Here is a 13,654-nt window from a genome sequence, read left to right as displayed (position 1 = left end):
AGGAAGGAGGCAGCGTCAGAGCTGAGACCCAGCAGAGTACAAGGGTTCACTAGCAGAAAAGCAGGGTGCATTCCAGGCAGGGGGCAAAGGCTCGGTGTCAAAAGAGAGCTGGGGATTGGGGAAATGAAAGAAGCTCATTGGTTCATTCGCTTGCTCAGATTATATTTACTGTGTGGGGACCACTGCGCTAACTCCCAAAGCCTAAAGACTGACCGGCCCAGAAAGAAGCCTTGTAGGCAACAGGGGGTCAGGGCCCCCAGGGGCCTGGAAACCACATTCAGGAACCCGGGCTTCTGTTCTACAGCGGAGGGAATCCGTTGAGCAGTTTTGGATCAGAGGCCATCACAGTGTGATTGGGTGCGTGGTTTGGCAAGCTCGCCCCGGTTGCTTTGTCAGAGAAGGGCCTTCCAGATCATCTGGCCTAGTACCCCGTCCGCCTTACCCATTTCATTCATTTCTTGGGCACCTAGTATGTGCTGGGCCTTGGGTGTGGAGGGGGCGGGGCTGAACAAAACAGACGCGGCCCTGCCCTCCTGGAGCTACAGTCTGGTGCAGGAGGCTGACAGCAACAAGGAAGCAGACAAATGCACCTGTGATTACGATTTGTCAAGAAGGGTTTTTGTTTGTTTGTTTTTTCAAAAAAATTTTTAATGTTTATTTATTTTTGAGACAGAGAGAGACAGAGCATGAACGGAGGAGGGTCAGAGAGAGAGGGAGACACAGAATCGGAAACAGGCTCCAGGCTCTGAGCTGTCAGCACAGAGCCCGACGCGGGGCTCGAACTCACGGACCATGAGATCGTGACCTGAGCTGAAGTTGGCCGCTTAACCGACTGAGCCACCCAGGTTCCCCATGAAGGGTTGTTTTTTTTTTAAAGTTTGTTTATTTTGAGAGAGACGAGAGCACAAGCCAGGGAGGAGGAGGGGCAGAGAGAGGGGGAGGGAAAGAGAACCCCAAGCAGGCTCCCCACTGTCAGCGCAGAGCCCGACGCGGGGCCCGAACTCCCGAACCGCGAGATCACCACCTGAGCCAAAATCAAGAGTTGGATGCTTCACTGACTGAGTCACCCAGGCGCCCCAAGAAGGGCTTTGAAAGACACGAACAGAGGACAGGGATCCAGAATAGTGGTGGGATGGGGAGTGGTCAGGGAGGGTCCCCCCCTAAACAGCTGGAGCTGAGTGAGTGTGCACGGACACACGCACGCAGGGACAGGGGAGATGGCTCCGGAGATGAGGAAGGCCACTGCGAGGCATTGGGATTTTATTCTAAATCTAGTGGGAGTTACTAGAAGGCTGGGAGCAGGAAAGTGACTCTCTCTGTCCCACCACACTGCACAGAGGAGAAAGCAAGGCTCAGACAGGGCACGTGAGACTTTTAGGAGGTGATGCAGTCAACGGCGTTGGTAGAACTGGCTTCGGACTCTCTGCACAGTGCTCTCTGTCCTTCCCCAGAGTGTGAGCCCTGTGTTGTCACAGTGCTTCCTCAGAGTGGGCCTTCCCTCCCTCAGGGGGGGTCTGGAGGCTGCCCAGGAGGCTCTCGGGGTGGGGAGGGGCGGGGTGGCACTCACCGGGCCAGGTTCATCATGGACTCCTGGATGTTGTGACCGAGGGCGGCGCTGCACTCCCCAAAGGAGACTCCCAGCTCCTGCAGACAGACAGGGGTATGGGTGCCCTCGGGGAGCACACTGAGCATCCTGGTGGCCGCCCCCACCGCCAAAGCCCTGGCCATCAGACAGAGTCCCACCCAGGACGTCCCTAGGCCAACCACAACAAGCGAGGCAGCCCCTTCTCCGTGTGGCCACTGGTCCCAGCCCTGGTCCTGCCCACTGGCCCTCTCCACCCTGGCCAGCCACCATGCTAAAGATGCCACCCCGGAAACGTTCCAGAGCCCACAGAGCAATGGTGGAAAGCCCGTGTCCCAACTTGGAGAAATGTCCCTGGGGATATATATATATATTTAAAAAAAAATTTTTTTTAATGTTTATTTATTCTTGAGACAGAGAGAGACACGGCACGAGCAGGGAAGGGGCAGAGAGAGAGGGAGACACAGAATGTGAAGCAGGCTCCAGGCTCTGAGCTGTCAGCACAGAGCCCGACACGGGGCTCGAACTCACGAACCGTGAGATCATGACCTGAGCCGAAGTCGGACGCTTAACCGACTGAGCCACCCAGGCGCCCCTCGCTCTGTTTTATATAACCCTTTGGGGTAGGGTGGGCTCAAGGTCATTGTACTGTTGGATTAAAGCATATGCAATGGCTAGTTTGACGGGGCCCCGGTCAAATATCAGCAACCTCACAGGATTCAGAAGACCAGCTGTTCTTTTGACTTCACGTTACATTGTAAGCATTTCCTCCACACCCTCAAATATTTTTTCTGGGACAGGATTCTTAATGGCAAATGCTAGCCTCTCCCATGAACCTCCACAATTTGACCACCACCCCCTGCCAAATGTCTGTTCTTATAAATAATACTGTAAATAACATCCTCACGTAAACATTCTTGATTATACATTATACGCGGGTATCCATTACGCTATTCTCTTAGGGATTATTATTTCTGATTCTTTCCTCAGGATAAATTGCCAGAGGAGGAATTACCATGTCAAAGAGATGAGCCACTACATTTAAGAGGGAAAAATTCCCGCCAACCAGGAGCCACAGTGATGACCTCATGATTACGAGAAAAGAGAAGGGGAAGGAAATACAATATGGAAATGCCAAGAGGGGTTGTAGCAGAGGCGGGGCAAGGGGTGGGTTCTTTTTTCCTTCTCTATTATTCTCCCGAGTTTCTGGAATGTGGCCAAATTCTATTCGTAAATAAATAGTATCCACTGTCTGGTGGTGGGGCTTTTGATGCGCTCTCGCCAGAGAAGAATTTGAGTCCTAAGATAGAATAAATTAGAAGGAATGCTATGTTAATTAGAGACCAGAGAGAAAAGTAAGATTTGATTGGGAATTTTAAGTGAAGCTTTTAAAACCTTTCTTTACTCGGAAGATATTTTTGTGGGGGTCAGAATGGAGAACTGCTAGTTCAACGTGAGGGTCAATGTCACGCCCACCATCACAGCTTCACGTTTGGGCCTAAGAACAGGGTAGGTCAGAAATAGAGGGGGCCAGGCCGCTGTCCACTCTGACCCGGCCTTTGGCAGGGCAGGGGCAGGGGCAGGAACGGGCAACGTGTCCTTCTCGGTTAGCCAGGCCGGGGTGACCTGTCCACTAACCTCCAGGGAGGGGTCTGCCCAGTCCAGGCTGGGTGAGGGCCTGACGCCCGGGTGCTCACCTGGGCCAGCTGCTGCCCGGCCTCGGTGGGCACCTGCCGTTTCTCCTCACAGTCCATCTTGTTTCCCAGGAGAAGCACGACCACCCCATCGGACCCTGAGTCCTGCACACAGAACACATTCCCTCAGCCACACGTGCTGGGTGCCTGCTATGCTGTGCCAGGCCCTGGGTGGACGCGGCCCCCCCCTCCAGGGAGCTGACTAAGCACACCCTGCCCCTCCCCCACCCCCATGACCGCCTTTCCGGGTCACACCCACTCCACACCCTTCGGTCGGTCTACAGTGAGTCAGCCCCTCCTCTCTGCCTACCAACTTGTCAGCCATTTTCCGAGGCCAGCCTCAAAGGTGCCTCCCCTAGCAGGCCTTCCAGGATTGTTCCCGCCCATGCCCTTCTCTTCCTGCCTGTGCTGAACAGCCCGGTGCTTGATTACACAGGCCGGCTTGGCTCATTTCCTAGTGGTTTCATGACTACTACTACTGCTGCTAAGCTTCTGTTTACTGGGTGCTTCCTATATACCCAGCATTGTGCTAAAGGCAATGATGTCAGTTAATCCTAACAACTGTCTGCGAGAAGCTGGAAAATCGAAGTTCGGAGAAGCTGAGTCACGTGTCCAAAGTCACAGAGTTGGGGCCGGGTAGTTGGGATTCACACCTAGGTCCCGTCAGACCCAGAGCCCAGTCTCCTTCATATATCACCTTATCCTACTTCTCTTCAACTAGACTAGAAACTCCCACAGAGAAGACCACACGTCTTCCTTCACACCCCTCTGCGGTGCTAGCCCATGCTGCAGAATTTCAGTATGTGCCTGTCAACTAAGCACACGGGGCGAGAACTAGAGACGGGTGGACGGACGACTTCTCACTTAGAGTGTCGCTGCACTTGCGTTATTCCCAGGTGTTAAGAAGACACCCCCAAGCTACTGCATATAGGAAAGAAATGTTCATAAGATAAAGGAAGTAGTTTGTTTTGGAGGCGGTACTATGTGGTTGTGGTTTCTTTGTGTGACGATGCCCCCGGCCCATCCAGCCACCTGCCCTCAGCGGGTCGCATCACCCACGAGTCTGCTGTGTCATTTGTAATCCTGGGAGAAAGGGGGGGGTGTGGGCAGGGTGCAAGTTCCCTCTTGGTTCCCCAAACTGGGGCCAACCCCAGCAGCCATCGGCTCACCTGGAGACAGTCCAGCCAGTGGCGCACGTGGGCAAAGCTCTCCTGGGAGGTGACGTCGTACATGAGTACCACTCCATCAGCCTTTCGGAGTAGCTGCCGAGTCATGCTGTGGTACCTGCCCAGACGGTCTGCGTGAGGCCAGGCCTGGGGGGCTGACCCCATGCCCTGGCCTCTCCAGGCCTTAGCTACTTCGTCTGCAAAGTGGGGCAAGGAGCCTCACCTGCTTCTAATTGCTTCCCAAACAGAGTTTTCCTTCTCACAGGGTAGTTCTCGTTGAATAGGCAACGGTTCTCATGGCTCAGACTTCAGAAGGTACCAGCCAGCACCCAGTGAAAAGTCTGACACCGCCCCCCCCCCCCCCCCCGCCGCCACCACCCCCATCCTGCCTCCACTCAGTCTCCCTCCCCGGGGGCAGCCAGGGTTAGCAGTTTCCAGAGGGATTTTATGAACACACACAACTGTATATGTGCATACACGCACACACATGGTAAACACAGTGTAAAGTCCTCACTGTATTTGTTAATGCTCAGTCATCTGTACTTTGCTTTTTGAGTTCGTAAAACGTCTTGGAGGTGTCTCCCCACGGGTGCAAAGGGAAGAATGCTCAATCTCTTTTGTGGCTTCATACTATTCTACATATTGGGTAGAATCAGCTAGGCCACCATTCCGGACATTTTGGTCATTCCCGGTGTTTCACAACATAAGTGATGTTGTTTTGAACGTGTCGAGACTACAGTCATGTACGAGTTGATCAGCAGAGTAAGTTTCTGGAAGCAGAGCTGCTGGGTCAAAGAAGATGTGGGTGGTTTTTTTGTTTTGTTTTGTTTTTTTTAAAGAGAGAGAGAGAGAAATAGCATGAGCGGGGGAGGGGGAGAGAGTGGGGGAGAGAGAGAGGACGTGGGCTTTGATCCCACGACCCTGGGATCATGGCCTGAGCCGAAACCAAGAGTTAGAGGCTCAGCCGAGGCGCCCAGGCTCCCCAGAAAATATGCCTTTTAAGTTTCGATCGCTACTGCCTAACTGCAAAGGGGCAGGCTGGCGTTTTCAGAACAGGCGATGGGCAGCCGTCCCTGCAGGCCATGCGGGGATGGCCCTGCCAGCTGCCCTGTCAGGCCGAGGGGCCCTTGGGTCACCTACCCCACCGGGGCTTGACTCACCTCTCCTTCCCCAGCCTCCTAAATCCTTAGGGGCTGGATACCTTTCATGCACGTGGTTGCCTCTTGCCTACGTTAGACTCTTCGAGGTCAGGGCTGCCCTCCACCCCGCTGTACCTCAGCGGCCCTGACACCATGATTACAGACAGGGCCGGTTACCTCTCCTGGCCAGCCGTGTCCCAGAGCTGCAGCATGAAGCGCTTGTTGTCCACCAGCAGAGTTTTGACCCGAAAATCCACGCCTAGGACACACAGAGGGCATCAGGTCCGCTTCTAAGTTACCATCCAGGGCTTCCAGCCAAGACCTGTCTCCGGTACCAGCCCCTCGGGCTGCCGGGCTTCCCCTCAGCTCTCCAAATCCCATCCGTACTCAAGGGCCCCCGTCTGCCAAGAAGCCTCTCCTGACCACCTAGCCTGTGGGCTTCACTGCCCCCACCGCACTCCCACACCCTGGCGGTCAGTGCCAGTTCGAGGCACCTTGCGTTGTTTCGACCTCTGTGAACATATCCGTCTTCCCACCTGTACGGCAATGTTTATTCCTCAGGTCCCTCAAGAAAACCAGTTTCATTATTTTATTTTTAGAATATTCCCTGTTTCGTTCCTAATTATGGAACAGACAGCAGGGTAGAAACAGACAGCCTAGGAGGGCGGGAGGAGCAATGCCGTCAGGGATGCCTGACTGTGAGCTGCCCGCCCTCAGCTGCTAGCTTTGTGACCCCAGGCAGGTCACTGTACCTCTCTGAGCCTCCCTTTCTCATCTGCAAGATGACAATTAATTTTTTTTTAATTTTTTTGAACGTTTATTTATTTTTGAGACAGAGAGAGCATGAACAGGGGAGGGTCAGAGAAAGAGGGAGACACAGAATCTGAAACAGGCTCCAGGCTCTGAGCTGTCAGCACAGAGCCCGACGCGGGGCTTGAACTCACGGACCTCGAGATCGTGACCTGAGCCGAAGTCGGATGCTTAACCGACTGAGCCATCCAGGCGCCCCATGCAAGATGACAATTTAAAAAGACCCACACCGGGGTGCCTGGCTGGCTCAGTTGGGAGAGCACGCGGCTCTTGATCTCAGGGTCTTGAGTTCAAGCCCCACGTTGGGTGTAGAGCTCACTTAAGTAAATAAATATCTGTTAAAAAAAAAAAAAGGTTTTAAGATAAAACAAAAGGACACACATCGCAGAGTGGTTGGGAGAATTAAATGACTTATGTTTGAGGTTCAGCCCAGTTTCCGGAGGGGGTTCTTGAGAGGTGATCATTTTCACCATTATTCTTTTTATTTTTAATGTTTCTTTATTTATTTTGAGAGAGAGCACACATGAGCAGGGGAGGGTCAGAGAGAGTGGGAGAGAGAGAATCCCAAAAAGGCTCTGCACTGTCAGCGTAGAATCTGACGCGGGGCTCGAACACACGAACTGTGAGATCATGACCTGAGCTGAAGTCGGACGCTTAACTGAGCCACCCAGGCGCCCCTCATCACTATTCTCATCTCCCTGAACCCTAGCCCTTCAAATTTCCCAGGTCCACCCCTGCCGTGGTCATTCTTTCAGACCCTCTCTGTCCCTGGAGATATGAAGGTAAGAGTGAAATCCCGGGGAAGTGTAGAAAGTTTGGGGTGCACCTTCCTGCCAATCCCCACTTCCCAAGGAAATCCGGCAGAGTAGGGGGTGAGTGAGAGGGGCTTCTTTGTCCCTTTCCTACAGGGCCCACTGTAGGCCTCAGGCCAGCTCAGGAAAGGGGTGCCTCCTCATATCAGCCCTGAGCTAGTAGAGACTTTCCTCCGTCTCTTATGGTGACCTCCGTGAACACCAGCTGCTCTCCCCGCAGGCAGTCAAAACCACGGACCACCTCCCTCCCCCTACTGCCCATGCTCTCCACAGGAAGTGACCACCTGGGAGACCTGACTGCAGAATGGTGATGCAGAAGTCCGTAGCATTTACTTCTCTTTACTGCCCTCTTTCCTGAATGTCTTAGGAAGCCCAGGGTCTGCAGGAACTTCCGAGATTGTCTAATCCAAGCCCCGGTGATAATATCCAGCTTCGGCTTAAATACCCACCGTGTAACCTACAAACGACTCTTTCATAACCGCCCCCCCTCATTACCCCCGCTGTTCTACCTCCCTGTCCATCCCCTCTTCAGCCCACCCATACGGCCCCCATACTGCCCCCCAAACATGCCGTTAAGAATAGAAGTGATCTCCTTCCCAAGGAATCTGCTATTTACATTAAGAGTATAACAATGACCTCTTTCCAAAGGAATCTCCCCAGGGAGAGAGTAATGCTGAACCCAGGAGAGGGTAAGACCCAGAAGAGGGTAGGGCGTGTGCTTTGAAGGCAGGAGACTATGGCTATGAACTTTGGGCCCCAGCGAGGGCAGGAAAGTTAACCAGGTCTTCAATGATCTGTTTCCCTCATCTGTAAAATGGGGCTATGGAAAATGCACATTCAGATATAACCCATTTGGCTCTGGCTCTGGGACTCCACCTAGCCCTGTTCTTCTGAGAGGGGGTGAGAATGGAAGAGGTGACGCTGGGTGGGGAAATGTTCAAGACTGGGGAAGCCAGATCGTCCCCATGGATAATGAAGCCAGATGGATGGCAGCCACCAGGGGGCACCAAACCGCAGCTGGCCCTGGGACAGAGTGGTCTCACCCACCTGGATCTCAGACACTCCCAAGCTGCCTAGCAGTGAGCGCAGGCTCGACCTGTCTTTTTACAATTTTGCAACCTGTGTTTTTCTTGACTGAATTCTGTGGGACCTTCTTATCACATAATAACGGAGGCAGATCATTTAATACAGGGAGGGCTTCTGTAAGGAATAAGGCACGTAAGACAGGCTTGGGCACTGTAGGTAGTCAGTAACCAATAACTTAGCGATTAATAACGGTGGCCTTGCAGACCCTGTGACCCCGCTCAACATCAGACCAGGCCTGCTAGGAGTTCCCTACTCCCAAGGACGCTGCACTCTTAACTGGTTCCCCAGGTTAGGATTCTTAGAAAAAAGTTTGAGAACTTGTCTTAGAGCCTCTTGTGCATGAAGGCTGTCATTTACTCACTGGACTGGCACTGGTCCCCAGACAGCCTGCACCCTGACTGACACGAACACACGGATCTCCCCCGTCTTCGTGCCTAAGTGGGTCTCCTCTTCATTCCTGAGCTTGCATTTCTGTGGCTCTATACGATGCCAAGTGGTCATATATCCTGACGTTTTTAGGTAGAGGAGTCTTTGTGGTTGGGGACATTTCATTTGCAGGGGCCACTGAATTAGACATTAGCAAATATTTACTTACAATAATAACAATAAAAACAGGGGTGCCTGGGTGGTTCAGTCAGTTAAGCGCCAGACTTTGGCTCACGTCATGATCTCGCAGTTGGTGGGTTCGAGCCCCGCGTCGGGCTCTGTGCTGACAGCTCGGAGCCTGGAGCCTGCTTCGGATTCTGTGTCTCCCTCTCTCTCTGCCCCTCCCCCCCTCAAAAATAAATAAAAAACATTTTAAAAACTTAATAATAATAAAAAAACTATTTATTGAGCACTTATGACATCCCAGATGTTATTCTAAGACTTGACTTGTACGGATGGAAGTAACCCTTACAACCGTTCTAGGAAGTTAGCACTCTTGTCCCCATTATATGCAGATGAGGGTTTGGGAGCTCAGAGGGGTTAAATAACTTGCCCAAGTTCATACTGCTAGCCAGTGGCAGAGAGGGGATTTGAACTCAGGTACTAACTGACCCTACTCTAGAAATACATTCTGTGTAAAGTGTTCAACTTGCCCAAGACAACTTCCTGCCAGAGCTTGGCTAACTGGCCGGGGGGTTGATCCTGAACAAATGTGAGCAGCAGGGACCCCCGCAGTGGCCTGCCCACGGCCCATGTGGGCGGAGACTTGCTTGTTTTCACCATCAACCAGCATTGGCCCCTAAATTGCAGGGTGCTTTGTTGATGTGGCACATTATAAGCTAATCAGATCAATGCAGCAAAGCAAATTACCTATAATTAGAGATAATTAGTAAAATAGTAAGATTATGCCCACATAAAATAAAGTCTAATGCAGGGCCCGTGGCCAGGAGAACCTGCAGCTTCCCCGGAGACGGCTCTCTCTGGCCCTGCTCCAGCCCCTTGGCCCCGGGCCCTGGGTTTCCCCTCCCACCCAGCCTCCTCCCCACTCTCCCCCACACCCCCGGCCCAGGTGGGCTCTTACCCACAGTAGCTGCCAGCCCAGGGGTGAAGGTGTTTTTGTGCAGCAGGTGTAAGAAGGATGTTTTGCCCACGTTTGAGTCTCCCAGGAAGACGATGTGAAAGAGGTAATCAGGGTTGGCTGGAGGCTCGTTGGCAGTGAGGGACCCTGAGGATGGGGTCAGCTCAGCCTCCTTGGAGTCACTTCCTGGGTCTTCAGGCCTGTTCTCTGCCCTTGGCTCCCTGGGTCGTAGGGAGCCTTGTTCTTCTGTATGAGCAGCTGTAGGTGAGGGCATGGGGTGGGTTTCCAGCTCAACCATGGTGGGGAGGTTCTGTGTGGGCTCCCGGGGCCCTGCTCCATCCCCGCGCTGAGCCCCCTCATGGGGAGAGTCCAGTGGAGGTGACTGTTTTCTAGAAGCAGGGGCCCCTGCTTCAGCCTGAGCCTGCGGTACGTCATACGGGCGAGAGGCAGGCAGGCCGTCTTGCTGGGGGTGTTCTGAATGCCCCGTTTTCAGGCCATGAGCCTCAGTGAACTGCCCTGAACTGAGGTCTAGGCTTCCTTGATCCACCTGTTTCCTTTCCTCGACCTTGGGCTCTTCTTCTAGACTCTTGCGGGAAAGGGTGGGCAGGCCTTCTGGCCCGAGGACCTGGCTGTGAGCTTCTCTTGGTCCTCCAGGATGGCCCTCCTGCGCACCAGGGCCCAGCTGGCCCTGCTCCAATCCCTCTGTGGGAGCCCGACCCACAGGCTCCGGATCCTGGGAGGGCTCAGCCAGCCCCGGTGTGGGGGTTCCGGCTCCTGGGGACCCCAGTCCTAGCTCAGAGCCAGCGGCGTGTGGGTCCTGATGCAGGAGGGCCTCTCTCTGCCTGGGCGGCTTGACTGGGACAGGCCCGGGCTCTGGGCTCTTGTTGTCATCTGAGTATGAGGCCTGGAGCTGTTCGCTGGGCCCAGCTGGGGCCTGGGGAGGAGAGGAGGTCACCGGAGGAGGGGGTGCATCCTCCAAAGGAATGAGCATTTTGAGTGCAGCTGCCACTAGGCTCCCTGACTCCTCACTCGGGGCCCCTGGGGAACTCCCGTGGAAGATGGCCTCGGGGCCGGGCCCTGACTCCTCCTTAGGTTCCAGGCTGTGAGGCTGGACAGGCTGCTCTGGACTGATGTCCTGCCCACCCACGTCCACTCCTTTCCCCTCCGTGGCCCTGGAGGGCGCCCCCGTGGGGCTCCTTGGAGCCCCATCCAGATCTGAAGGTGGCCCCTGACCAAACGGCAAAGAATGCAGCTCCGAGATGGAGATCTGCCTGACTACTCGGGGCGTCTGGGGGCCTGCCGGGGCTCTCGGGGTGGAGGGTGGGCTCCAGGAGAGCTGCAGGGCTCTGCGCGAGGAGGTGTTGAAGCTGTTCAGGAGCTGGTCCCAGTCATCCTCATCCCCAAACAGTCCAGGCAGGGGGGCCTCCTCTGAGGAGACTGCCTTGGTGTCTGGAGCTTTCTCCTCACCTGCCCTGGGGACACTAGAAAGGGTTTAGGAAGCTAAGGTCAGGAGAGGGGCAGATAGATGTCATACCAACCCCGCTTACATGTCTCCCCATCGGTAACGCCTCACAGCTGGCCCCGCTCCCGGTCTCTCTCTACTCAGCAGTCCTTCTCACCCTGCACGCACCCCCTTCCTCCCCCTCAACCAATCCTGCCCATCCTTCGGGGCCTATATGAAGCCTCACCTCCTCCAGGAAGCCTCCCCTGACCATCCTGGCCCATCTCACTCCTCTGGGCTGTAACAGGTAGAGTGAGTACCTGCCTGGGATCCATTACCACACTAGACCGTGTGTGTGTGTGTGTGTGTGTGTGTGTGAATCCCAGTTGTGTGACCTTGACACACGACTTTCCCCTCTCTGTGCCTTACTTTCGTTGTCTGAGAAGCGGGCATGAGAATGTCAGCCTGGCATGGTTGTTGTAAAGCTTAAGGAGGGAGATTCTGGGGGTGTTCTGGGTGCTGACCAGAGCCTCAGAGAACTCCCTCACCTCTCTCAGGAAGCCCCTGGTCTCCACCTCAGCCCAGGGATGGCAGCTACTTGCCTTGGTTCCTCCTCCGTCTGCCAGGACACGTGGCCCCTGGCGGCATTCAGATGCCCCCTGGTCACCTGCAGTCGTTTCTGCGCCTCCTCCAGCCGCCCAGCCAGGTCACGCTCGGCCTCCCGAAGCTGCCGGTTCTCCGCGTTGGCCTCCTGATGTGTGCTGCTGAGGAACTGGACCTGGGCCTCCAGCTGCAGGAGGCAGGGTGTGAGGAGGGGAGAAGCCCAGCTGCCTTCCAGGGCGACAAATAGCCTCCAAAGGCCACCGTGGGGTACAGACCCCAGGCTTCTGGAGACCGAGCTTCAACATAACATTGGAGGGGGGGCGCCTGGGTGGCTCAGGTGGTTGAGCGGCCGACTCTTGATTTTGGCTCAGCTCATAATCTCAGGGTTCATGAGTTCGAGCCCCACATCGGGCTCTGTGCTGACAGTGCGGAGCCTGCTTGGGATTCTCTGTCTCCCTCTCATTCTGCTCCCTCCCCTGCGCGCTCTCTCTCTCCCTCAAAATAAATGAACTTACACACACACACACACAAAGGATTGGGGGGGGGTTACCCCTATTGGCCTAACAAGCTCCATTACCTCCCACCCAGGAGAGACATTTGAATTGCCGGGGTAGGGAGGAGAGAGGGAATTGTATAAGGAACACACACTGCAGCACCACAAGGGCCTGCCACGTGAATGGGATCACACCCTCCTCTGCTCAAAGCTCTGTGATGGTTGCTCATCTCTGAACCCCATCTGGTCCGCTGGGAGCTCCCGAGCCAACAGCAAGTCACATGACTCGGAGATGGCACACAGCTGGGACACTCAGAGTGGAAGGTGAGACCTGCACCGGGGCATCCTGGGCCTTGCAGAGTCCCTCCCACCCCACTGGGTCTCGGGCCTCCCCCTTCACTACTCTCCCCTCCCTCTGTCTGCTCCAGCCACAGGTCTCCTGGCTGCTCCTGGAACATTCATAGCACGTGTCTACCTCAGGACCTTTGCACTCGCTGGTCTCTCTGCCTGGACTGCACTTCCCCAGATGTCACACGGCCCACCCCTCATCTCCTTCAGGTCTTCGCTCCAATGTCATCAACTACACCAGTGAGGTCTTCCTGGACTCCCCTGTCAAAACCTTTCTATCCCCCCACCCTGCTTCTCTTCTTCTCCTTAGCATTATCTCACATGTTATAGATTTTACCTGCTAATTTTGTCGGTCATCTATCTTCCTGACTAAGGCTATAACTCCATGGGCAGGGGTTTGTGTCTGTCATGTCCCCCAGAACCTAGAACAGTACCAGGCACTGGTAGGTGCACCATAAATAATCATTAGGTGAAGGAATGAATGACCTCGGGGGAGACCCTTCACGTTGGCAGGGGATGGGACAAAATGGCCCCATGTGGAAAGTCCAATCTCCTCCCTTGGCCGAAGGGGTCTGCCTCCATTTCCAAGGAGCAGCTGTTGTGGAGGCACCTGGAAATCAGCCCGTTGGGAAGGTGAGACCAGGTGACAGGGCCAGTCAAGGCAACGGTGGGAAAGGCTCTGGGAACCTTGTCCATTGCTGAAGGACAGCTGGTTGTCCTGGCGAGTTTACTAAGGGTGGTTGGTCTGGGAGTTGAGAAAGGAAGGGATGGTAGGGCAGGGTCTCAGACCCAAAGACTGAGTCACAATGCCAACTGGAAGTGACCACAGGCCATGAGCCCTGGGGCATCAGGGCAGCAAGGAGCTAGGTCAGACTCAGAGACGGTAACAACTGTGATGTGTAAAGCACCTACTATGTGCCAGGCACCATGCCAGGCCCTCAGATATGGCATCTGTTGTCATCCCAGTGGCCTTTTA

General features: G+C 54.6%; 1 protein-coding gene across 1 annotated transcript in view; it reads right to left on the bottom strand.

Annotated features, from left to right (window-relative positions):
• Positions 1–13,654, bottom strand: part of RAB44 (RAB44, member RAS oncogene family) — a 33,361-nt gene that overhangs the window by 900 nt on the left and 18,807 nt on the right. Inside the window, exons 8-13 of the mRNA XM_043591253.1 lie at positions 11,837–12,024; positions 9,797–11,274; positions 5,759–5,840; positions 4,446–4,560; positions 3,280–3,381; positions 1,568–1,644 (exon numbers count right to left, since the gene is read on the bottom strand). Coding sequence (XP_043447188.1) covers positions 1,568–1,644; positions 3,280–3,381; positions 4,446–4,560; positions 5,759–5,840; positions 9,797–11,274; positions 11,837–12,024 — 2,042 coding nt within the window. The remainder of the gene's footprint in view (positions 1–1,567; positions 1,645–3,279; positions 3,382–4,445; positions 4,561–5,758; positions 5,841–9,796; positions 11,275–11,836; positions 12,025–13,654) is intronic.

Source organism: Prionailurus bengalensis, chromosome B2, assembly GCF_016509475.1.
Source record: "Prionailurus bengalensis isolate Pbe53 chromosome B2, Fcat_Pben_1.1_paternal_pri, whole genome shotgun sequence".
NCBI lineage: Eukaryota > Metazoa > Chordata > Mammalia > Carnivora > Felidae > Prionailurus > Prionailurus bengalensis.
This window is presented reverse-complemented; position numbering and strand designations above follow the sequence as displayed.